The sequence below is a fragment of the Stegodyphus dumicola genome, chromosome 9, assembly GCF_044657685.1.
Source record: "Stegodyphus dumicola isolate Sdum_Otavi_A_Nest chromosome 9, ASM4465768v1".
NCBI lineage: Eukaryota > Metazoa > Arthropoda > Arachnida > Araneae > Eresidae > Stegodyphus > Stegodyphus dumicola.
Genome location: NC_140776.1, coordinates 72,381,029 through 72,408,960, shown reverse-complemented (window position 1 = coordinate 72,408,960; position 27,932 = coordinate 72,381,029). Strand labels below are relative to the sequence as shown.

At 31.6% G+C, this 27,932-nt stretch overlaps 1 protein-coding gene across 3 annotated transcripts in view; it reads left to right on the top strand.

Moving 5' to 3' along the window:
* SIDL (SIDL trafficking protein particle complex subunit 10) overlaps positions 1-27,932 on the top strand; it is a 92,080-nt gene that overhangs the window by 20,568 nt on the left and 43,580 nt on the right. For all 3 annotated transcript variants that reach the window (XR_004757212.2, XM_035352753.2, XM_085823603.1), the window contains 3 exons: positions 6,185-6,492; positions 16,317-16,564; positions 23,997-24,143. Coding sequence is in view for 2 of the 3 variants with exons in the window: in XM_035352753.2 (XP_035208644.2) it covers positions 6,185-6,492; positions 16,317-16,564; positions 23,997-24,143 (703 nt within the window). In the remaining variant the exon portion in view is untranslated. The remainder of the gene's footprint in view (positions 1-6,184; positions 6,493-16,316; positions 16,565-23,996; positions 24,144-27,932) is intronic.

The window sequence follows — 27,932 nt, the reverse complement described above, 5'->3', positions numbered from 1 at the left end:
GAAGTTAATTCCTTTCCCTAATCCCTATTGTGTATGCTATATGTCTAAATTAATACTATATTGTATATTCAGTTTAAGGAGAGAAAGGGGTAAAAAATAGAATCTGTGAATAATAGTCTAAAATTAAAGTAGAAAATGAAAAGCAATAAAAAATTTGTATGCACTAATTCTGTATGTATTATACCAATTAATCCGTTTGTGTAAATACAATTAAATAAATGCCTATTTATATTTTAGCATCATAATATAAAATTTTAGTCTACTTTCTTTTCAAACTTTTCGTTCATCAAAGAAGCTGGCATTAATATGTATTGTAAGGAAGTTTTAAAGAACTCTCGCCATTTTTGAACGAATAACCAACTTGGTCAAAACTTACAGAATAACTGAAAAACATTTTTAAGCGTATGCATTGTCTGCGGGTATTCTTTGCTGATAATCATCTGTGGTAATTTACATTTCTTTGTGGAATTATGTTGGTAGCGTAGCAACGCAAATACGTTACAGTCTTAAATTCCTTCCTTCTTTCTTTCTTTCAAACTGATGGAACTTTCAAGAAAATTTTCAGTTTAAATACATTAATTTTTTTAACAAATTTTAAATTAAATTTTTTTCAAAAATTTAAACAATGAAGTTTTAAACTTCCTAGAATGTATATTTTTTAGTTGTGAGATGTTTGGATACAGCGACTTAAACTGTAAGCATTTTGATGGTTCTTCCCCTATGCGCAACTTCATAGTTAAAAGGTTTTAAGATCAAAGCCCATCGTAATAGTCTAGGATTCGTCCCAGTGTTTTTATCCAACCATACTAAAGGATTATAATCAGTCTGAATAATGAACTTATGAGGTCCATCTAGGTAGAATTTTAACTTTTGTACTGCAAAGACAATGGCAGCACACTCCCTTTTGATTGTACTGTACTTCTGTTCAGTAGATGAAAACTTTTTGCTAAGAAATATTTTTGGATGTTCTTCGCCTTTAGCATTTATCTGTGATGATACAACGCCAATACCAATATTTGAAGCGTCGCACTGAATGATAAATGGCTGAGAAAAGTTCGGAATGTATAAGACTGGATTTTGCGTTAATCGTTTCTTGAGTTCATCAAAAGTGTTTTGGCAGTCATCAGTCCAATTTATGGTTGATTTGCAATATTCTTCTTTTAACAAATCTGTCAGTGGTGCAGAAATCGCAGAAAACTCAGAAATATATCTTCGATAATACCCCATTAAGTTCTAAAAATGAACGGACCTGTGTTTTTGTTGGTAGGTTTAGGGAAGTCCTTTATGGCTTAGATTTTTATTTCTGCTGGTCTTCTTTGACCTTGTCCTACTACATGACCTAGATATTTGACGGTCATTTTAGCAAACTAACATTTCGAAGGCTTAATATGCAGTTTAGCAATTTTCATTTTCTCCAAAATAATTTCTAAGTGCTTCAAATGTTCTTCCCTGGTTTGCGAGAATACTGCAACATCGTCAATATAGGGTACAGCAAATTCTTCACAGTTTCGTAATAATCTTGCCATCAATGAAGCATCGCACTGAATATGGTGCATTTTTTAGCCCGAAAGGTAATCTTAAAGGTTTAAATGTTTCAAAACTTGTCACAAAAGCAGCATAACGCAGAGCTCTTTTAGTTAGTGGGATCTGCCAGTAACCTCGAGTAAAATCTAGAACAGTTATATATCTGGCAGATGACACTTTTTCCACTAAATGTTCAATATTTGGCAAGAGAAAATATTGTGTCCTAGTGTTCTTGTTCAAGTGCCGGTAATCAGTGTATGGTCTTGCCTCTTTTCCAGGAACTTCAGCCAGTATGGGTGGGGAGATAAAATCTGATTCACCTGGTTCTATTACTTTGAGTTTTATCATCTTTTCTATTCCCGTTTTTAAAATCTCGGTTTGTCTGTCAGACATCTGATAAGGTTTTGCGCATATTGGTCTTTCTGCTTCTAATTCTATATCATGTTCGGTAAGGTCAGTACATCCTGGTTCATTAGAGATAATACAGGAATACTTGTATATCAACTGCTTTAAATCTTTTCGTTGGTCTTCAGATAATAGTGAATTCAACTGGATGCCTTGCAAAACTTCAGACATTTCAATATTTGCATTATAATTTAGACTCGGTATTTCATCTTCATAGCCATTTATTCTGCCTTCTAAACATAGCAAGTTTATATTTTCTGCTCGTTGAAAATATGGTTTCATCATATTAATGTGGTACACCTGAGTTTTATTTTTTTCGGGGGAACTCGTCTACATAATTTGTCTCTGATAATTGTTGAACTTTTTTCCAGGACCTACCCATTTAACTGATAGTTTGTTTGGCTTCGATGGAGCTACAACTAGAACTAAGTCTCCTTGAAATTTATGTTCTAAGGCTGTGTGATCATACCAGAGTTTTTGCCTTTTTTGGCTTCTTCCATATGCTGGACAGCTAGTTCTTGACATTTCCTCATTAGTTCAAAAATATGCTCCACTACTGTATTTTCTTCCTCTTCTTTACCACATAATTTTTCATACAATAGCTTAATTGGAGTTCTTAAGTTTCTGCAGGCGAGAAACCGGTACTGTCGTGAATAGCCGTTCGAAGAGCAAATAAAGCCTGAGGTAAGATTTTTATCCCAGTTCGGACCAGATTCTAGACATAGGACTCGAAGAATTCTTTTTAAAGTTCTATGCATTCTCTCTACAGGATTGCTTTGTGGGCGGTAAACACAATTTCATACAACTTTAATTCCAAATTTTTCTAGGAAATTCAGTGTCGGCGTACTCGTAAAAGATATAGCTTAGTCGGTTTGGACCTCCTTTGGAAATCCCATTTGACTAAAAATTTGAAGGAAAACATCAACAATTGTGGTTGAACAAAGATTTGTGACAGGAACTGCATCCGGTTATTTTGAAGACATGCAGATTGCAGTTGTAAGATACTTATTTCCTGAAGGTGTCACGGGCAGATGCCCATGAGCATCAACTTTTATTTTTGAAAATATTTCTCTGATAACAGGGACAATTTTCAAAGGTGATTTCTTTTTATCTTGTTGCTTTCCAATTTTTTGACATTTTTTACAAGTTTTGACAAAATCCTCATCATCTTTGTAACAATTTGGCCAATAAAAATTTTTGAATAATGCATCTTTGGTCTTTGTTGCACCAAGATGAACTGCTGTTTCTTCATGACAAATAGTTATCAACTGTTTCCGATATTTTTCAGGAACAACAATCAGTAGTCTTTGTATTCCATCAAGATGTCCTTTTTTTTTTTTTTTTTTTTTTTTTTTGAAAAAGAAAATTTGGCGTTTCAACATATACCTCATACTTTTAAAAGATTTCATTTTAACTTCTTCATAAGTCGGCTTCAATTCGACGCTGTCCTTCTGTTCTTGTATAAATAAATATTTCTGGAGAGGCCTTTATCAGATCTAGTTTTGAATGTTCATAGTTCGCAGGAGATAAACTTTCATTTCCAGTCAATGTGTCTTTGGTGTTCAATTTCAGAATTAACTCATTTGTTGAAAGCAGATTTTCCGTTTCTTTTAGTCGTCGCTGTTGAGCACGAGTTTGTATGGCATTTATCATATGAATTTGAACTTCTTCATCTAGTTTTGCTTCTTCAAATAATGCAGCGGTTTTTCTACCTAGAAGATACCTTCCTTGATCTAATGAATCTCTTAAGACTGCAGCCTTTGTTATTATATGGGCAAGATCACTTTTAAGCTCTACCTCAGCCAAAGGTAAGCACACTGGATGTTCTTCCAGAGGTGTTTCTATCCACATGGTCTCACCCATATACATGGAAGGCTGTACATACTTTTGGCAAATTAAATCCAAAGATGCACCAGTATTTCTAAGTATGGGCATTTTATAGCCATTTACTTTACCTAGACTGGTATATGGAGCCATAATATCCTTAAAACTATTTTTGTAAATTTCATTTGAGGGTACAGTTTTATTGGATGCAACAGATTCTAAATTCTTCTTGAGTTTATCACACTGTGGTCGAAGATGCGAGTACGATCGGCATTCATAACAACGAGGTTGTCTCTGTTTCTCAAATTCCCTTTCATGAATTTTATTAGTACATTCTGCTCTAATTATAGGTTTAGGATTAAAATCTTTTGAGATTTTTTTAGGATTATGTCTATTATGATAACCACTTTGCATTTTGTTCACGTTTTGATGACTTTCTTGAAGTTTCAAACCTTGTTTTCTAAGATTTTCCCTCTTAAAGGTTTGTTTAATACTTTCATACTCGTCTAATTTTTCTGCTAGCTCATAGGGAGTTTTTAATTTCATCCATTGGTTTTGTTGCTCGATTGTACTACAGTACAAAGTCTTTAATCCAGACGACCGTTATCCGGAATGATCTATAAATCCGGACTTCAAAGCCACAAACTTTTTTTTGTATGCTTTACGCATGCACGTAATGCGTTTATGCATGTGCATTTAATGTTTACGCATGTGCGTTTAGCACAAAAAATGAAGCAACTTAAACAACTTACATTGAAAGAAATGTTTAATAAAGTAAACAAATAAATATTAAGCTTTTTTTTGTAAATTTTGAATCTCTTTAGATCATAATTGCTCTTTATTTCATAAATTTTGGTTTCATATTTTTAATTGTATAATTTCTGCATGCCATCTTAGCGGATTTAAATTGATGATCTATAATCCAGAAAAACCCTTAATCCGGAATCGCCGAAGTCCTGATGAGTGCTGATTACGGACTTTGCACTGTATATTTGCTGTTGATTCTCTAGCTCATATTACTTGATTTTCAATTTCAAGCCACTTTATTTCCAATTCATATGCCCTTGCTTCTCGAGCCAGACGTTCTTCTCTCGCTTCCTGAGGCAGGTGTTCTTCTCTCGCTTCTTGAGCCAGGCATTCTTCTCTCGCTTCTTGAGCTAGGCGTTCTTCTCTCGCTTCTTGAGCCAGGCGTTCTGCAATTATTTGGCTTAGAATTAATTTAACTTCTTTCTCATGGTAAAACTGACTTTCAGTGATTATCTTTTTAATTTCTGGGACCTTACTAATTAGCGACACTTCCTCGCCTAATTCTTCGGCTACTTCTATTAAATCTTGTTTTCTACCCTTGGCAAGAAATGAGATGATTAGAAATAGAAAAACTCTTCGACACTATTTCAAAATTAATTTTAAAAGGCCTTTAGTCAATATTCAAAAATTCAAATGAATGTGCTCAATCTAGCCTTTTTTTTATTAGAAACTCAAGTATGACACAACGTATTTTTTTTTTTCTAAAACACTTAATGCAATAAAACTTATGTGCTTTCCGATAAAAAAAATCTGCGAAGCTTGCTCTTAATAAATTGTACTGAAGTAAATAAAAAAGAATTCAAGCCTCTAACTTGATTCACACAATAAAATTCTTGATTTGTGACTCTAATACAAGAGCTCAAATTTCATAATAGAAATATTTTAATATTAATGTAATAAATTTGCCAACTTAATAAAAAAGCTAAAATTTTATAATAGAAATATTCTAATATCAATGTAATAAATTTGCCATTGTAATACAAGAGCTCAAATTTCATAATAGAAATATTCTAATATCAACATAATAAACTTGCCACTCTAATACAAGAACTCAAATTTTATAATATAAATTTTCTAATATCAATGTAATAAATTTGCCTCTCTAATACAAGAGCTCAAATTTTAAAAGAACATTAAATATTTTGACACTTTAATCCAAAAGCTTAAATTTAGAATATCATTTTATTAGTTTAATTCAATAATAAGATGCAACATTTTCATACAAAGTGGCTCAGTATTAATTAAAATTATACTCACAAGTACTGTATTTTCTTTTGTTTTTAAATAAATACTGGTTTCACCTTCCATCCCAGCGACTACCACCAGATATTTATTCTTGTATATGTCTATAATGAAGTTTTAAAGAACTCCATTTTTGAAGGAACAACTAACTTTATTAGTCAAAATTTAGAGAATAACTGAAAAACATTTTTTAAGTGTGCACATCGCCTGCGGATATTCTTTGCGGATAATTGTCTGCAGTAATTTACATTTCTTAGTGGAATTATGTTGGTAGCGTAGCAATGCAAATACATTACAGTATGCATTATTAATTAATCAGAAAGGAATCTCATTATGCAGATTTAAATTATTCTGTATACATTTATGTCTAATTGCCTTTCAGTTGCATATCATTGTTGGATCCTTGTCGAAATGATTCTCGAGCTGCTGAATCTTGGCAGTCCTTACTTCAAAGAATCCGAAAGTTGATCCTTCAAGCTTACAGCCGTCAGTTGAGTCAATTTGAAGAATATATGCGTACACAAAGAGAGCGTCGTAATGAACATGGATGGAGTTTTCAAAAGTTTTTCTTCTTACAGGAAGAATTAGCATTTGTTTTAGAAATGTTAGGACTATATGATGAAGCTTTAGTTCAATACGATGAATTAGATGCTCTCTTCACACAGTTTGTTATAAATTCAAATGTTGGAGGTAAATATATTTCATACTGTATTTCATTAAAAAAGTATCAATTCTGTATGTAATGAAGTAACATATGTAATATTTAATGTGCACAATGCCAAAGCTGTGCGTAGTGCTAAATTCGTGCAATTGTCTGACTTTTTGTGTTAAAAAATATCAGAAATGTACAAGTTTGGCATCATGAACAACTTTGACATTGCGTACATTAAACATTATATATATTATTCACTGCACAGCTGTTCATGGTGCAATATAAATAGGCTACCGCATTTGGCACACATTTAATGGCTGACGTCCTGTTGCCAAAGTGGTTGCATTAATATGTAAGTACCTAACTCTTTTTACAAAACTTATCTGCATTATTATATCATGAATAATAAAAGCCCTTGATAAATTTATAAAGTTAATGGCTTGTACTTTTCACAATGCAATTCAGTTATTAGATTTCATTATTTTGATGCCCATGCTTTTATTATTCATGATATAAAATTGTAGAGCAATTTTTTAAAGAGAATAATTTAATCTCTTGTTTCCAGTAAACTATATGATAAATTATTTTTCTACTTTTAGTTGTATGATTATATTATAAGTTTTAAATAAAAGTTTATTTTATTAAATTTTTTAAAAAATTTTTAGTCTCAATGATATGTAGTCAGCCAAATTATTTAACCGAAAAATCATCTTTTAACAATAAATAGTTACTAATTTACTTCTAACAATTCTGTTTCGTCAAATGGTTAAAAAAATCTGCCAAAAATTACGTCAAAATCTCCTATAAACTTAATTAAAAAGATTTTTTCCCCTCCCTACCTGATTGGGAGAGGGGAAAAAAAAACCCTCAGATATTTAGCTTCTTTATTAAACAAAACTCTGTTCAAAAAGTCATTTCAATATTAAATTAAAAAAAAATCAATCAGTCTTTGAAGAAATTGATTTACTATTTTGTATTGTCATCTACAAACATTGTGTGTAAAATATTTGAATTCAATAGTTTATCAGGAAGTAGTTAAAAAATCAGCAACAGACTTCTAACTGTAGTGACAAATACCACTAGTGAGATGAATAAAACATTGGTATTAGGCAGTTGTATTTTCTATCATCAAAAATATATAATGAATATGGCATGTATTTCTTTAAAGCTATGTACTTCAGGTGTGTTAAAATTCCTACTATTAAAATGCCAGAATTTATTAACATTTTTATTTTTAAAATTTTGTTGTACAGTATTAAACTAATATCAAAGGCAGGAAAAATAATACATAAGTATGTATAAGCTTAATATTTTAAAAAGTATATATTTAAGAATATAAAATTTCAAATAACATATTTTAGATCAACTATTAGGCATTTATAAAAAATGTTAACTTAATGTCCTGTGAAATGTAATTGGGTTCTGCCGCCCAGATGGTTTAGTGGTTAGGGAAGCCGACTGCAATACTGAAGGGTCTGGGTTTAAATCCCAGAAAAGACATAGATGTAAATTGTCTGTTCCCTATAGAGGAGGTAATGGAGGCCGCTTATTAGGTGCTTTCAGAATAAAATGGCCCCATCGCTTTTGGCCTTAGATGTGGTCAGTGCTAGAAAGGCAAGTGCTCAGGCCTGTGCCAATAGGTGCAGGGTTGTGCTGCGGTGCTGAGTCAAAAAGGCACAGGGCAGCCTTAGAAACAAGCAGTCCATTTCCCTGCCTGTATGAACAGGAAAATTCTTGTCTTGTTCGAATGTAAAAATACATGATGTCGATGCGTATATAAGGGTAGACGCCAGCACTCTAGACGCATTTGACAAATTCCTTAATCCTTATTTTGTATCGACTGTTGCAATCATTGTAATTTGTGCAACTTTTATCTTTTTTGTGATTTTTTTGGTAATTGCTTGTAATTGTTCTTCTACATTAAAAAAAATGGTTGCAATTACATATTATGTTAAGCTTAGGTTAGCTTTTTAATTCAGAATAGCAACAATTTGAGCATAACTACTCGAAAAATGTTTTTTTTTACATGAACCATTTATTTATTAAATTAAAAATTGTTAGCTTTTGAGAAGAAAAGATTGACATATTACAGAATATCACTGAATTTAAAATATACCTAACTGAGATTTGAAGTAAAATAAAAATATACAAGGTGCTCTGAAATTAAAAATTGACCATTTTCCCATTTTTAGTAATATAGAAAACCGAAGAAAAATGTTTCATTATTTTATTACGTTTTAAATATATACTTTAAATTTGATTTATTTATTTTAATAAACAAAAGAGTACCACAAGCTATTGGAATTATTTGGTACTGATCTAATAGATTATATTTTTTTCAGCAGTGGTGTAAGATGTATTCATTTTTTCAGAAATAAGGTAAAATATACTCTTAGACAAAAAAAAAAAAAAAAAAAAAAAAGCACTACGATGCACCGAGAAGATATAATGCAAATTGGATACAAATTTAAACATGCATACAGGTTTCGATGAAAATGCAAAATTTTACATTTTGGCTGCTGATGAATGAACGGTTGTCTCTATAGCGCATCTGATCTGTGCAACTGGCAGGATATTTAAGAGGAGAAATTACAATTTCAGGTCATAAATTCTTCACGAATTTCATTCAGTGTACTCTGGTAGACAGTAACTATGCCTCGCATACAGGTGTGCGAATGATATGCGCAGATGTCAGAATTTGAGAGAGGTGGTGTAGTTGGGCTCAAAGAAGTTGGTTGCTCTTATCGGCGAATAGCGTAGAGAAATGTCAGAACGTGAAGACCGAGCAATTGTCAGAGCAGCACTCACAGCCCCAGATGCATCGTTGTCATCAATTGTACGTGTAATTAGTGCTTCAGTGACCGCAAGGACCATTCATAGACTGCTCTCAGAAAGGGGCCTGAGGACAGGAAGCCCCTTGCGCCGACTACCATTGACCTCTGTACAATGTCAAGCCCGTTTGCTCATTCACACTGAAATGTCACTGACTGAAGTAGAATAGTCTTCAGTGATGAGTCTCACTTTGAACTAAGACCCGATGACCAGTGAAGGTGAGTCTGGAGACGGGCTGGGCAGTGGTGTGATACCAACCTGACTTCCGGCAGACAGGCCGACAACCAGGAGTGATGGTCTGGAGTGCCATTTCATTTCATAGTAGGACCCCTTTGGTTGTCATCCGTCACAACCTTACAGCACAGCGGTACGTCAACAAAGTTCTAAGGTCCGTTGTGTTGCCTTTGATGTCGGGCCACCCTGGGCTTATATTTCAGCAAGATAATGCCTGCCCCCACATTGCACATGTTTTTACTGCTTGCCTTAGTGTTTGCCGAACATTACCTTGGTGTGCAAGGTCACCGGGTCTCTCCCCTATTGAGCACGTTTGGAGCATTATGAGCAGGGCCGGCCCTCAAACCAGCTCGGGATGTTGACAATCTAATGTACCAGTTGGACAGAATTTGGCATGATGTCCCTCAGGAGAACATCTGCAACTTCTATCAATTGATGCCAAGCCGAATAACTGTTTGCATAAGGATTAGAGGTGGACAAACGTGTTACTGACTTTTTCACATTGTGAAGCTCTATCACTTCAATAAATCATCCAATTTTTCTCAAAATGTAATCATTTCTTTTTCTGTACATGTACATCACTTCTACCAATTTTCGTCTCATTCGGATAACTCCTTCTTGGTGCGTCGTTTTTTTTTTGTCTAAAAGTGTGTTTCAAACGGTGGCTTTCCAAGTGTTTTTAAGAAGTGTTTTACACAATTAGTTCTTATAACAGCTGTTTTCTTTTATTTTATTTTCACTTTTCCCAGGTGTTGGAAGAAAAACAGAACAAACTGTCTGGATATAAGAATTTACCGATGAAGAGAAGCGAGAGGAAGGCGTAATAAACCAGAATTTTAAAAATTACTCAGTTTTTCAAAAACACAGAGAATACCTACTGACTCTACCAACACTAGTTGTCTATCAGCATCTACGTTACCACTAGAATTACCAAAATTTTCCTAAAAAGGACTTAATAATCAGAAAGTGTTTTACCCTGGAATTACCTTCAACTTGAATGCAGCCGGTTGAAACATCAGATGAAAGAATCGAAAAATCTTTTATTTTGTTTACCAAATGCCTGTCGTTTGGCCACTAGACCATTAAAAAATAGGTTCTCCATCTTGTCACATGACAAGAAAGAGCAGATAGTGTGGGCACTCATCCAAGCAGTCATAGCTTGTTCAGTCATACAAAGAGAACACGTTAACATTCTAAAAGTTGCATCTACAGCCGCATGAGGTGAGTCAGGAACAAGTTTTGGTCTAGAAAAGCATACATTCCAAGGTCTGCATTCAAAAGATGCAAAGCTGTGTCATGAAGAAAGTATCTAGAAATCTTAGCTATTTTCAATTTAGCTGAATGGAATCGCAAATAAGTAAATACAGTCAAAAGTCGTTAATTCAGACACCCATAATCTGGACCTCAAAGCTACAAACTTTGTGCGTATGCGTCACATTGACGCATGCGCGTAAGACCTTTACAGCTGCGAATATGCATGTGCGCATGCGCATAATATATTTACGCTTATGAGTTTAATGTATAACGGATGGTATAAGCTAAGCTAAAATTATCTAATTCAGTTAATGTTGCAGATTGCGTTGCTCCTTAATCTTCGAATTCAATCCGGCTTATTTTTTGCAGACTGTTAGAGCAATTTTATAAAAGTAAGCTTGAACTTTCGATTATGTCAAATAGAATTTCTGATATATATTTACCAATATGTAAAGGATCTACAAAGCGAAAGTATGTTTCAATGTCCATTAAACAAAAAGTGGAATTACTGTAAAAAAATGGATAAAGGATAATGGATTTGTTTATCTAACCATTCCGAAATCTGTTTATCAATTTCACACTGCTCTGCGTGTGTGTGTAAGGGGGGGGGGACGTCGCGGCGCGCAATGAACTGGAAGTTGATTTGTCAGCACTATCCTTATCTTCAGAGCAGATGTTTTTATTTTATTTGACTTATAATTCCTTACTAAATGTAGTATTTCATCTCGATGTACTCCGTCTCTGATATGATTTAAATCAAATTCCTCGTCATTGTAATTCGCTTCCGATAACGAAGAAACTTCGAAAACGAAAGAATTTCGATTGACAAATTAGTCGGTATTCTTGACACAGCAATTATAGGACTTGAACAGCGGAACTTTGTAACTGAACAAGAAATTATGTCTGTTTATAGAATTAAAGAGAAAGTATTGTCACATGAAAAAGCAACTTAACTTACACTGAAAGAAATGTTTAATAAAGTAAGCAAATAAATATTAAGCTTTTTCCTTTTGTAAATTTTGATACTCTTTAGATCATAATTGTTCCTTATTTCATAAATTACGGTTTCATATTTTTAATTTTATAATTTCTGCATGCCATCTTACCAAATTTAAACTGATGATCTATAATCTGGAATCGCCGAAGTTCCTACGAGTCCGGATTAATGACTTTTGACTATAGTATCGCAAATAATAGTAAAATGTACAATTTGTGCAGTGGATATGCATTTGCTTGTGCATGATGATCCTGGATTATTGCCAAGTCCATTATTGTCAACCCAAATACAAGCTTTAGAAAATGATCCTAGATATTATCAAAACCTGATTTCTAGTTTTAGTTTGCTAAAAGACAAAAATTGATGTAAATTTTCTAAGATGTACCTTCGCCGAATCTTGCCAAACAACAAAATAATTAGAAGGGATTGGTTCCTGTATGCTGTTGAAAAGAATTCTGTTTATTGTTGCAAAATCTTTAACAATTTTAGCAATGTAAAATTGAGTAGTTTTGGATTTAATGGCTGGAACCACTTCAGTGAGCACTTAAAACTTCATGGAAAAGTAAACTGCATTTCCAGAATCTGCATCTTATGCCCAATTTCTTAGACCGATTATGAAAGGATAAAACTGTTAATTGAGAATTTATTAAAAAAAAAGAAACTAAGCATTGGCATGATATTTTTGAAAGAATCATCTATACCATTCAGTTTTTAGCTGAATAAAACATAGCCTTTTGTGGTGCCAGTAACAAACTATTAGAAAGAAATAATGGTAATATTTTAATGTGTATAAAAATTATCGCAAAATTTGACCCTGTCATGTCTGTACACATTAATAAAACTAAAAAAAATTGCCTCATTACCTCTGAGATAAAATTCAAAATGAAACAATTAGCTTATTATAAACAAATTATTGTAAATAAGATCAAACAAGCAAAGTATTTTTCTATCTTACTTGATTGTACCCATGATGCTAACCATCAAGAGCAAATATCAGTTTGTATGAGTTATCTTAATTTAGAAAATATAGAAGTGAGTATTGAAGAAAGGTTTTTAGTATTTTTGTACTGCAACAGATATGATTGCTGAAGGACTAACAGCATTCTTTTCAAAGGCTTTGTTGGAAAATGGGTTAGATATTAGTAGTTTACGTCGCCAAGGATACGACAATGGTTTAAACATGAGAGGTAAACATAGTGATGTGTACAAAAGAATTTTGGATATCAACCTAGAGCATTTTTTGTGCTGTTGTAATCACAATTTGAATCTTGTCATAAACGACGCTGTGAACAACAATTTATTCGATGCAAAATATTTTTGATTGTTCAAGTGCTTTACAATTTTTTTCTGGCTTCAATAATCTTCTTGTTTCTTTTAAAAAGGCATGTTAAAAATTTGACACTAAAACCTATGTTAGATACGAGGTGGTCGATCCATATAAATGCAATGACCCATTAGAATTTCAGTTAGGCTTTTGATGCCCTGTATGAAACAACCGAAAAAAATTATAACGCTACAAATATCAGGTCACATCTTGAGGGGAAAAAATAAAAAAATTTAACCATATATGTATGGTAGTTTTATGGTATAAAATAATGAACAAAGTAAATGTTGTTAGCAATATTCTCCAAGTTTAAAATTTTAGTATTTCTCAGTCTTCTGAAAGTTTAAGTAAATTAAACTTGATTGTACCCCTGATGCCAGCTATCAGAGTAGATATTAGTTTATATGAGATTCAAAAAGGCTCAGATCTATCAGATCTATAATCAAGTGAGGCATCTGTTAAAGGCTTCAATAATATGCACACTGAAAGTAAAGAACTGACATCTTCTTTAAATGTTGATATAAATTTTAAAAGCCAAGAAACACTAAGACCTCTAAAAATTTTTTTTAAAAAAATTTCTCTTACGATGGCCAAGACCGGCCAATACAGAATAAAGCACACTTCAACTGTTTGACTGCTACGCGGTGCAAAAGCGCTGTGTTCATTTGTCTCGAAAACCACGACGCAGTTAGTTATTGTAGAATGCACTCATGTTACAAAGTACGCATGAGGTGGTTAGACTACGTATGTTCACACCCACGGAGCAACAAAGACACACTGAAACTCACAGCATATTTGCGCTGCGATGCGGTTTTCGAGACAAATGAATGCAGCGCTTTTGCGCTGCATAGCAGTCAAATGGTTAAAATAATTTTTGATTTGAGATGTTGCGATATCATCTTTAAGTGAAAGGTTTGGTATCTTTTTTTCTCATTCAGAAGTTTTTAAATTTTTGCGGAATATTTCTTATAATAATTTTCTTATAATAACTTTCTTTCTTTTAATTTCTTATAATATTTCTTATAAAAATTCCATTTTAATAATCTGAACAAGATCAGCTCAATTTATGTCAAAAACTGCAAAAAGCATCAATTGATAAAAATCAAAGTGATATAAATAGTGTAGATCTTATCCTTTGGAGAAAATGTAGCATCGCCGGTTGAAACTCTAAGCTATATAGTTGTCAACAATTTAACTCCCTCATTTCATAACAATTTATATTACTTTACATATTTTATTAAGAATTCCAGTCTTAATAACTACAACAGAGAGGCCTCAAATTGCCAAATCTTGCAATTATTTTCATTGAAAGTGATATTTTATAAAAATTAGATATAGATTTACTTATAAATCAATTTTTGAAAAACAAAGCCCCGAAATTGACACTATCTACCAAATATTGAAATTATTTTGTTTCAGCTCATTTGTTTATTCTATGCATGTTAGTGTTATATGCTTTGTTAGTGTATGATCGAACACAATTTATGTGAAACTAGATTTAAGGATTAGGCCACTTGGGATGCTTGAAAGGTAGATTCAATTTTTGAGTTTGTTGGATGGGTTGCTTTCAAAATAAGCACAGATCAATTTTATTGAACTTGTTAGAAACAATATTTTTCTTTTTGAAAATCAAAAAAATATTTAAAAAATGGCGTCCTTGAGGTGGGACCCTCATTTTCTGCAGAGCCAAATGATGTACATTTTTGTGGTCCTAATTTTTATCTTGAGACATAAATTTGAAAAAATCTTAAGATACATTTAAAAAACTGTGGGAGTATCAAAGGATTTAAATATATCATTGTTGTTGATCAAGTAGTCAATATTTAAAAAATAAAGAATATTTACTATAAAAATTCCATTTTTTAAACGTGGACTGCTAAGAAAATAAGTGTTATTTAAAAAATCGTGGGTACTTACTGCTTCCAGAGGTAATGTGTCTGAGAATACTCATACGAAGTTTGAAGTGAAACATATTAGAATTAAATGATATACAATGTATGTCAGCATGTGAAACGTTTCTAGAAAGCATGTTTTAAGTTTTTCAAGACTTTAAATCTAAAATGCATTACAAAAACTGTACTTTTTGCCCTTTCTCAGCCATACAGTTGCTATGTTTACACTTGAAATTCAATGAATAATTCAATAAATGAAAGTAAAAAATTTTGATATCAATACAATTTGCAAGTAATAAACAATCAATATCATTTAAATTTTATTCTCCAAAGAAACATTATCCAGAAGGCTGGTAGTTTTAGTTAGCTTTATGAAATTTTTAAAAATTCCTATGTGACCTAACCCTTAATGTGTTAATAAATTTATTGTTAATAAATAATTGAAATTTAATGTTATTTATTTGTCTACACTTCTATATATCTCTCTTTAGCTTTATATTTCCCAATACTTAACTCATTAGATATGTAAATTAATTTATTTTTAATTTAAAAATAATAAATAGTGTTAAGGAGTATATTTGGTAGTCAATGCATTAAGCATATAATTTCGCTTTGCTTGCAATGTTATTTTTTACAATATAAATAAATATATGTATAATTCTTCAATAAATATGTTCGAGTTAGGTTTTAACAAAACACAAAATGTTTGCACATTTAGAAAAATTAAAAAATAAAATGTATTTTTTTTTTTGGTTTTTCATATTATTATGTTAATAATACTTCATTTTAAGTGTTAATGAAACAATTTCCATCTGATATCATCATCACTACATAAAGGCACTCACCGTGTATTTGCACGACGGCACTGATTAGACTTGGCTTGGGCCTGCAAGTGTCCTCCATAAAAGAAAAGCAATAGAGTGCTAAATTCTGCTGTTGTTCATATAAATTTATGTTTAATAAACTTTATTGATAATGTTTCTTTGGAGAGTAAAATTTAAATGATATTGATTGTTTATTACTTGCAAATTGTATTGATATCAAAATTTTTTACTTTCATTTATTGAATTATTCATTGAATTTCAAGTGTAAACATAGCTATTAGTAATGCAGTGTTTTTGAGAGTACTTACATTTTACTTAATTCTGTAGAAAAAGTTATTTATTTATTTCTATTATGATAGAAATAAATAGTATCTCTTAGGAATAAAAGAAATATTTTAGGATTGCTACTATCTTGATGTTTTTCAGTATTTTCCCAGTTTCTAAATTAGTATAGACTGCTTCTGTTTTGTATGCCTTCATAACATTTAATTTTTTATTCTTTTAGATATGCCAGAATGGTTAAGTTGTTACTCACGATCATGTGATATTTGGTCAGGAGTGTGTCTTCTTCGAGAAAAGTCATTACTACTCAGGGAAAATTTGGTTTCTGGAAAGGCCAGCTTATTAGATTTAAGAAACTATTTATTTTCCAGACAGTGTGCATTATTACTATTATTATGTCGACCTTGGGAAGTTGCTCAAAGGACTCTGCCTTTCCTTCATAACTGTATCAGTGAATTAAGGATACTGGAAGTATGTAACATAATATAATAAAATATTGCAGAAAATAATGCTGCATCATGATTATTTATGATTAATATTTATAAATATGTTGATTAAAATTCAAATGAAACATTACTTGATAGATATACAGAACAAATCTGAAACTTTTATAACTTTGTTTGAATTGTGATATCTTTTGATTGTTTATTCTATGTAAATTAGTTGCCTTCCCTTGTGATATATAACATTTTTGTGTGGAATATTGCAGATTATGAGAATTGTGAGACAAAGTATATTGAAATTAGCTCCAGAAATCATGGTCACTTAAGATGATTTTGTAAGATGCAAAAACCAAAGAAAACTACCATTCATATTCTTTTCACAGCTCTATAGTTATTATTCTTATAGTAATGATTATATTTCACATTGTTTTTTTACATGCAAAATAATTTGCTAGAAATGTTTAGTAGTAAATTATTTTTCATTAAGTTAGGTTACCAAATTTCTGAAAACGAAAGTTTATGATAAGAATGAAGTATAATGTGATGAAATGATTAATTTGCACCTTTGTCATTTTTTCTATCTAGTCATAGAAATCATATTTAAAGTATTTTTGTAGTAAAATTTTCTGGTGCTTCTCTTTTTTACAGTGGCCTTAACAAGAAAGAAGAATTAGCATATTTGAGATAATTAAATTGTTAAAACTTGGTGAGAAATAAACTGTTACTGATTTGTGCATGGGCTCACAGTTTATGTCTGTTCAGCTAGTGAAAATGTTCTCTAATAAAATATAGCAATTTTTTATTGTTATTTAATATGCACATTTCTGCCTTATGAGAAACTGGCTACCAACTTGCATGTGTGCACGTGATTATGTGCCTTCAGCTGGTAAAAATTTTGTTTTAAATATGATAAGTTTTGATAACAACAATATATAACAACAATAAGTTTAAATATGTTAACAACAACAAGTTTTTGTTGCTAAATATTTAATATGCTTAGTGTTTTTAATATGCAATTTACGGCAAGTAATACTATAGCCAGAAAACAGATCAGGAATAGCAAAGCAAAATACATGAAATTATGCCTAGCCATCATTTAGAGTTGTTCATAGTGCACTTCATGTTCAGGCATCACATCAACTGTGATAATGTGTTTGATGCTTTATTAGCAGCAGTTGCTGAACTGTGGCCACCAGAAAATATCTGTTAAAAATGAAATTTTGGTTATGTTTATGTATGTTTATTTTAAATAAATTGCTTTCAAAATTGTATTAAATAAAATAATAAATAGAAATTTATATTAAATTGCTTCTTCATGTATAGATTAAATAAATTGTGTTATGTAGAAATTGATTGAGTTGCCAGTTTGCATTGGCTATCATTTAATCACTTTTCTTTTGACTGACGAAATAGTTTTTTTTTTTTTTTTTTTTTTTTTTTTTTTTTTCTATAACTAAGCTATTATTAAAAGGAATGCCATTTCCTCTCACCAAGACCACTATAAAAAGAAAGTACCATCTTGCCCACTTGGTATTTATACAATAAAACATGGTGAACAATCTGTACTACTGACCAAATAGACGACAATTAGGCAAATATTCGAAAGGGCAAAAGAATATGATATAGATACATACCACCTTTAAGACTGCTTATGATAACATTAGTAGGGGAAAATTGTTTCAGGCAATGCTGTGGTTGGGAATAATAGAAAAATTGTGTAACGTGATAAAGATAACCCTTAGGAGAGTAAAATGTAAAGAAAACTGTAAATGAAATCTCTAAATGAATTATCAGATTTCTTTTACTCTGTAAAAGGACTAAAGCAGTGAGTTTCTTTTTCCTGCCAGCTGTATAATATCACCAGTGAAAAAACAATAATAGACTAGGGCGTACAGACACAAAAGACTATATTTATGAAATATGTGCAGTTATCGTCCTTTGCTGATGATATTGACATTGTGCGAAGAATGAAGGCAGCAATAGTTTAGGGTTTTTGTGTGCTTGAGTCAGCAGCAAAAAATATTGGTTTGACCTTCAATGAAAAAAAAAAAAAAAAAAAAAAAAAAAAAAAAACTAAGTTCATGACAGTTACAAACTGAAGACATAGCCTGATACCACTGAAAATAAATGACTATGTTTTTGAGGTGGTCATACAATTTAAATATTTGGATACTGTTGTAAATAATTGTAATAATTATATATCTGTATAAATCGAGAATGAAATTAACAAGGCTAATAGATGCTGTTATGGATTATGGAACCAATTTAAATTAAAATATTTAAGCAGTAAAGCTAAAATACAGTTATATGTGGCCTTAGTAAGATCTATAATATTGTATGGAAGTGAGTGCTGGGCAATGAATAAAGCAGAAGATAGAGTAATGGCATTTAAACGAAAGATTTTGAGAATTTTTGGAGCAGTAGGGGAAAATAGAATGTGGAGAATAAGATATAATTTTGAACTATAGCAAAAATTTAGAGAACCAAACATAAAAGTTATTATAGACTCTCAACTATGATGGCTAGGCCAAGTATACAGATATGGAGATGAAAACCCAGTGAAGAAATTGACATTCCAAAAACCAGAAGGAAAGAGGAGAGGAAGACCATGAACGAGGTGGCTTAGTGGTTAACCCTTTGACATGCGCGATATTATTTTTATAATTTTTTTAACTAAAAACTCTAGAAATTGAATATTATGATCCTAGAAACAAATAATATATGAATTTAAAAAAATCTACTCTTGCCCATTGTTTTGTGGGTGGTGGTCGCACTGTGCGTCTAGGATTTTGAAACTTACCTAAGCAGTAGGGGGAAAAAACTTACCTTCTTCCACACACGTTTCCAATAAATGATGAAATTTACAAATTAAAAAAAAAATGCATGTCAGAATTGCATAATATATATATTTTTTACATTATTTTACAAACTAAATCATCAGAAAAAATTAAAAAATAAACATTTATGTAATTTTCTATAGTAGTGAAAGTATAAGTACCTACATAATAAGGACAATTGGCTACATGGATTAAAAAACTCAGTAAAATAAGGATAAAAAAAAGACTCTGTGTTTTTTTTTTTTTTTTTTTTTTTTTTTTTTAATTTTCAAAGAACAAATATTTTTTGTGACACTGTTCAAAGCATGTTTTGTCTTTTTGGTACATGCATAGACCCATATTGCACGTTTCGCACATGTATCTTCTTCTATGATGTTTCTTCCTTGTGCTACAAAATGTACACTGATTGGATCTAAATTTCATGGTATATGTCCAGCATTATTTAGTTTCTTTTCATCTGGCACATGAAATTTGTGGGTTTTTTTTTATGTTAATGGGTGGGGGGAGGCTTGGTCTTTTTGGCTTTGGAACGGATCATTCATTTCCCATTCATACTTATTTCATTTGTATTTCGCCTCAAAATATTCAGAAAATATTTTAAATTTAAATAAAACTTTATGCAATTTCTATTTTTAATTACAGCAAAGTATATTTACATTAAATTTAAACCACAGGAAATAATTTATAAAATCACAATACTAGCTTGGGGAGGAAGTGTGTTGAGGTCAAAGAAAAGTCTCTGGAAAAGAAAGACCTTTTCACGGGGCAGGTGCATGTATTGTTTAGTAATAAAAGAACTTTGTGATTTCAAAACCCCTTATCTATATCAGCGTAAAAATAAACATTCCTATTTGAGAAGCAAGCAAACGCCATTGTGAAGAGCAGTGGTTTCAAGGCGCGACCACCGAGCCTCCTAATGGGGCAGTGGTCGTGCCCTGAAACCACAAAGCAAATGCCATGCATATAGTGGTGTTTTTTTATATATGCAGTTTAATTATTGTTATTTTTTATTGTTTATGATAGAAATCATCATGTGCGATGAATAACTTTTGAAATTTAATTTTGTTTATATTAATAAAAGAAAGTTATTTTATCTCATTGAAAACGAATTTTAAAAGGCATCTGATTTGAAGTACTAAGACCTAAAACATGTTTGATTTTGTAGTCATTTTGTGTTATTTAGAGGTAAAAGATCAGTAATCAATTGATTTTCATTCAAAAATTTTGGTAGGAAGAGGAGAAAAAAATTCGAAAATTGGTGGTTTCAAGGCGCGACCACCGCACGTCAAAGGGTTAAATAACATTGGTGTCAATAGGTGGAGGATTGTGGTGTTAGATGGGTCAAGATGACAGAAGTTGACTGAGACAGCCTTGGCCACAAATTGGCTTCAGAGTTTAAGAAGAATAAGATGAAAGTTGTAATATTAGAAAAATATTTTATTGGTTACTGATGAATATTAGTTACATTGCCTAAAAAACATTTTATTTAATAATTGGAGACTGAATTTGAAGTATTGGAATAGGCAGTGTATGAAAAGATTTATGTAATAAATGTATATGTTGTTTCTATGCACACAGTGTTCATAATACATGTTTCTTTTGTTATTTCGAGCATAAGTTGTAAGGGTCGTATGTTAATTAACTAGCTATTCTGATCTTTAACTAACGTCTTTCCTGTTCCTCATCAGTATGCAGATTAGCTTTAAGTGTAAAGCTAGGTTTAAGAGGTTTAAAGAGAGAGAGACAGTTTCTTACACTCATGTCCTGCTGTTCAATTTCGACAGCTCTGTCTAAATATGGCTTTGTATTCATAATATATATTGCAAATATGGCACAGCTGATTACTTTAAACTTATGAACCGGTTAGTTGCATAAGTTAGTTGAGCCTATATATAGCTTACTTTATTGCCTGTGTAGCGTACTTTTATCAACATTTAAATTTAAGCATCTGTACATTGCTTCAAGTATTGATTTATTTATAGCATAAGTTGTGCCTTTTCTGTTAAAAGTTCAGTTTAAACCTTCACAAGTCTTTGCCATATTAATTTAAATACAGCAATAACTCATTACTTGTCTAGTAAGGTTGTAGGATTCAAGTATCAGCTCAGTTAAAACCTTACAAAGTGATTAAATTTTGAAAACATATAAAGCAGGAGCTTGTTACATTAAAGATTTTGATTTTTTAAGAAAAGATAGTTGTGTAGTTCTTCCCCCCCAAAAGGAGAGTGTTTTGATTACAAATGCATATCTGTGATAGTACAGTAGAAAATAGGTAATGTTCGTGGTAGTCTAGTTTATGTTTCATTTCAGAAGCAGAGGAGTTCTCAATATCACAGGAAGTAGAGAATGATGAGTGTAGAAATAGAGTAAAAAGGTCAAAGTTGAATCTATGGATCAATTTACATGTGTTTCTGTTGCACAATTTTCTTACATTATTATAGAGATGTTTTTATACTTTTCTCAGTTCACAAAACATCTAATTTTTAATAATTAAGTATATAAAATTAAATAAGGTTAAATTTATTTTTTCATATCAATAATTTTATTTATATTATTTTAAGTACTTTATTTTGTACTGACATTATCAATGTTAGTTCATTTAAGAGTCTCCTTTTCATTCTTCGTAACTAACACTGTATGTATATATATTAGTTCTATGTGTTCTAGCCCTTTGTGAAGAATCATCTGCATCATAACAATTTCTTTTATAATCATCTTTCAGAGAACTTAGTTATCAGAAGCCAAATTTCTTATTCAGCTGGAAAAATTGTTTGCTATTTTGAAAGGAATTTCAACACAACAATGTAAAATTGTCTTCATAAATAATTCAGTATAAGGTAAAAACTAGTATTTAACTGTAGAATAAGAAATACATAATTTAGTCAAAAGCAAATAAATTATAGCAACAAAAAAATTTGAATTTGAAGTAAGGGAATGGAAGCATCAGAAAGAATCAGTAGAAATGCAAAATCTGTTAAGTTACTAACAATAATTATTTATGTTTTATTTTAGTGTAATGATTATGTTTGTGAAAGGGAAATTATGATAAATAATTAATCAGCTGAGAATTATAATAGGTATTCTTCCTTAGATATTAATTTGAGAAAAATTTAATTCAGTGAATTGATCTAAATTTAACATCACACTATCTCTTTTGTTTGCTGTAGAAAGAAATAGCTTTTACTGTACTTAATTTTAAAGCATTTATTAAAGCTAAAAGGGCTACATTGTGTTGTGTATAGATCAGTTTAAAAGTTTTGAGAATCATATATATGAAACATATGTTATATAAAATAACTTTCAATTCAAGCAGAGGAAGCATTCAATAGTGTGATGTATAAAGAAAAACCTCATTATTAGCTGCAGTTTGGGGTAAAGACATTTTTATCTTTGTCTAGTTGCTACTTAACATTCTGGAATTCAGCTCTGAGTATTTTTGTGTCATGAATTTTTTGACCTTAAAGTTAGACTAAGCAACCAGCAAATATCTAAAGCAACTCTATGGTGTTTTTATGAAATTTTCTTCCAAAGACAAAATTTAAGATAAAGACTAATGTGGCTGATTGTTCATTATTTAAATTGATCAAAATATTATGCCTGTGGAATACTTGTTAAAAGAAGACAGTGCTAGAATTTAAGATATTCTAAATATTGATACAAATAAAAATATTCTTCATCGAAAAACTTGATATCAAGAGACTTGACAGTCATTGGATTCCTCTTTACCTTATAGTCCAAAAACAAATAAGCTCAAATAGACTGGTGCATGCAATTCTTGAAAGATTTATTACAGAATGCTAAAAAGAGATTTTAAATTAACGCGGGGATTTTCAGCAATATAACAGATTATTAAGCTAGGTTCTGTCATTATGATTTACAAACCATTCACTGGCAGTCACATGGGTTTTTCCTTCTATCAAGACAGGATGAAAAGTTGAGAAGAAAATAATATGGTCTTTCTTCTCTTTGAGTGTACATTTTAAAGCTATGATGCAAGAAAATCAAAGAATAATGACTGTTAAATGATGTATCACAAAATGCTTGCATAATATTCTAAAAAGGAATCAAAATTAGTTGACTGAAAGTTGATTTGAATCATGTAATATAATAGCTTTGCTCAAAAAGAACCAAATATTTAAGTTTTTTTGTTATTCAGGAGCTCAAATTCTTGGCCATTCTTCTTAACATTTTGTGCGGAGGATGAATAGCTGCATGGAACTTCTTATTTCTCAAAGCCACTAAGGCAGAGATTTTGACTTAACTAAAAGGGTTATACTCACATAATAAGGCATTTATGGACAATATCCATAAGCAAGAATGGGAACAGTGTATGTTAGAGCAGTTGAAAAAATAAGAAACTTTTTAGTATAAAGAAGAATATTTTAAGAAAATATAATAGGATTTACTTTAATACAAAATCTCAAGGCTTTTTGAATGACTTACATCACATATCTAGGAAGGTACCGATTACTATCATTTGCTGATTTTTACATAATGAATTAATAAATTTGTAGAATTTTTTATTTTTATTCAGTATAGCCTGATGAGTATGTACATTTAAAATTTGCTTAAAAACAGAGCATGATTTAATTCCAGTAGATTTATAATTTATGTTTTATTTAGGTATCTATGCCACCTGGTTCTGTAGCTTGTTGGGTGTTTCTCAGTTGTTTTGAAGTTTTACAGACTTGTGAAAAATTCAATGATACTTCTCAAATAAAGGAATATTCTTTGTATTGTGCTGGGTTATGGGCATATGCTAGAGAAAAGGTAAAACATATTTATGCTTAGATACCTGTTTATCAAATATATATATATGTATAAATATGTTCTGCTAGAACTGCAGCAATCCTTAGCTGTAATCATAAATATTATTTTATATTTTTTTACTTGATTTTGTTGTCATCTCTCACAGTGATTTATTTGTTTATATAAATCATAGCTGCCAACTCTCCCAGTTTTACATGGAGATTCCCAAATGTCTTGGTTTTTGAATTTTTAACTTCTCTTAAGGAAAATATTTTCCATCAATAAATAAAATTTGTTGAATAGATGAAACTAAAATTGTACAAATTTTGTTCTTCCATCCCTATAGGTTTTCAGAATAATTTTTCTTGTTAAATTTTATATCATCTGAACCATATTTTTTTGTATTACATTTTATTGATCGTTTTCCTGTTAAATGTCATTTTATCTGAGTTGTATAAATCTACTGCAGACATTTATAGATTTTTATATGAAGATTCAACGGATGCTTAATCAGCTAATACTTGCATTTGTTTTATTTCATTATATGACACATTACCAAGTTTATTCAGGTGAATATTATGTATACTAATTATTAATTTTATTTTCATCATATTTAAAAATATTTTTATAAATAAAAAAAGCTTTTTTATGCAGGGTTTTCTCAGTATAAAAGTGTAAAATTACAAAATAAAATTAGCAAAAGCGCATAAAGTTTAGAATATCTAATTAATTACTAATATATTTTACATCAGAATTGTATTACATATAGTTTAATTACCTGAATTATACATAGTAAAGTGAATTTAAGTCTCTATTTCTCACAGTTTTCTAGCAAAAATCTCCAGATTTTTCAGAATTCAAGGTTGGTAGCTATGACATTGAAATTAATATTTGTCATTTTATTAAAACAACTGCACAGCACTCATTTTCTCCATCTTATTTGAGATTTTAGCTCTTCATAATGTGCTTTTCACAAAGCTAAACACATTAAGCGAAGTGAAGGGGGGAGCAATTAGATTATTTGATCGTTTGCCACAACTGTTTTTATCATTTTTATAAAACAAAGTGGCAAGGAGGAAAAGACTCTGGAATGTCTTTTCTAAAGTAACGGATTATAGTTCAGAACCTAACTTTTGCAAACTGTTCAGGGATGTCTTACATACTTGGCCACTGGCAATAAAAAAAAAGGGGGAGTTGATGTCTTTCTTAGTGAATGAGATAAATTCCAAATTTAGTTTAGTTATTAGTTGTAAGTGTCATTCATTGTTTGACAAGATGACAACTTGTTGCATTTCAAGGAATCAATGGAAATCCTTATACTGAGAGTAAAACTACTTTATAAAAAGTGATGTCAAATAAAAGTCAACTTTTGTAAAACTGAAAGTATAAATTTTATGAAACTTGAAGTACTAAAGTTCATCAAAAGACATCTGTGATAGTCTTGCCCTGTCAGTTTATGTTCAAATCAAATGATAGGATCTGGCTTCTGATGCACCTGTAATTTGTGGATGTGTTAAGTTCATGGTTCGGAATTCTGGTTAAAGCAGATATCTTCACAAACTTTTCAACATAATTTTACTTTATGTATTTACATTATGATGGTCACCATCACAATTAGTGCTCAAGCATGACTGATTAAAATGATTAACTGTCAGCACTCTTTTACTTTTCCCTTCAGAACTCATATTTTTCAATGCGTGTTTTTAATTAGAACTATCCATCTTGAGCTTGTTGATTGTTTTCAGTTGTGAAGTCTTGTATCTGTGGTATAGATTTATGTGTATAACTCAAAATCTAGTACATTTATGCATTTTTAAATTTTCATTAAAGTTTCATATTTTGAGCAGTTCTTAAGACAGCATTAGCTTTAAATCATTGATAGAAATTAAAGTATTTAATTTGAAAATCCAAAATTTTTATAATATGAGGTTAAATAACCAGTCTAAGTTTCTGGGCCAAAGGCTTTGAAAAACTACCAAAACATTGGCAGAAAATCATAGATTTGGATGGTGATTACTACCTGCACTAAGGGTACTGCTTTTATGTTTTTTTTTTCGAACATTATTAACTTTATTTATTTTTTAATGGAAGACTTCCGTTACAACCAGATAGTTTAGTAACCTGAATTTTGCATTATCAAGTTTAAAATTCCTTTGAAATGTCATCATACACAGTGAGCAAACCTCCTGGTCTCTCCTGGTTTTCACTCAAAATATCCTGGTTTCGCAGATTTCAGGGTTGGCAGCAGCTATGGTAAATTAATAAAAGCAGAAATGTTTATTTCCATTTAGTACGAGGGCTATCCAGAAAGTAGATTACGTTTTGGAATAAAAAAATAAACAAAGTATAGGAAACAAATTTTATTATATACAGATGAAAGCCACACTCAAATACTACTTTTCTACATAGTCACCATACAAATTAAGGCATTTATCGTAGCGATGTACGAGCTTGGAAATTCCTTCGTCGAAAAATTCGGCCGCCTGCGCCTTCAACCACTTCGTTACCTCTTCTTGCAGCTGTGCGTCGTCATCAAAACGCTGCATAGCCAGCCACTTCTTCATTGCTGGGAATAGGTGGAAGTCGCTCGGTGCCAGGTCGGGACTGTACGGCGGATGAGGAAACAACTCCCACTTAAAAGATTCAAGAACTTTACGAGTGACATTTGCCGTGTGGGGCCGGGCGTTGTCGTGAATCAACAAGATCTTAGAGCTCAACATTCCTCTGCGCTTGTTTTGAATTGCTCTTCTGAGTTTTTGGAGAGTTTGGCAATACCTTTGAGAGTTTATTGTAGTGCCTCTTTCCAGGAAGTCCACCAAAATTACACCTTTTCTGTCCCAAAAAACAGTCACCATCATCTTCCTTGCCGACATTGTTTGCGTGCATTTCTTGGGTTTTTGGGGAGAACTTGTGTGCCCCCACTGCATTGATTGCAATTTCGTTTCACAGTTCACATGTTTCACCCATGTTTCGTCACCAGTAATGATGCGATCGAGTAAAGAGTCACCATCCTTATGGTAAGCGTCCAAAAAGTTCAACGCTGCAGCCATTCGCTGATTTTTGTGGTCCTCTGTCAAGATTTTTGGAATCCATCTTGCACAAAACTTGTGGTAACCAAGCTTTTCGCTGATGATTTCATGCAACAAACTTCGCGAAATTTGTGGAAAACTCAAAGAAAGTTCCGTTATTGTGAAATTTCGATTTTCACGGACTTTAGCATCGACTTTTTCGAGAAGTTCAGCGGTCACTATGCTGGGTCTCCCACTTCGATCTTCGTCGTGAACATTGGTTCGGCCATTTTGAAATCTTATGACCCACTGACGCACTCCACCTTCAGTGATAATGTTGTCCCCATACACTTCACAAAGCTGCCGATAGATTTCTATCGGTTTACAGTTTTTTGCAGTCAGAAACCTTATTACTGAGTGCACCTCGCAGCTCGCGGGATTTTCAATTAACGCAGACATTTCAAACCGTCACAGTATCTGAACGGAGCACAGCATGAACCTCTCACTAGCACGGCTAGATGCAGACTGAGCTGCGCAACGCTCTGACCCCAAGATGGCCGCGCTAGCCCCGCCCCTAGCGGACACAGACGGAAACGTAATCTACTTCCTGGATGGCCCTCGTATGTTACCTAAAATGTGTAGTGTTTTCTTAACTTAGTAGAATGTGCATAGTCCTTGTGAGCATATTCACTATATATTTAAGTCCCGTGTAGGAACAAAATCAGTCTAATTTTAATATAACAAATTTAGTAAAGTTAGATTCTCATTACACTGTGATGGTACTTTGCTGTGGATGCCTTCA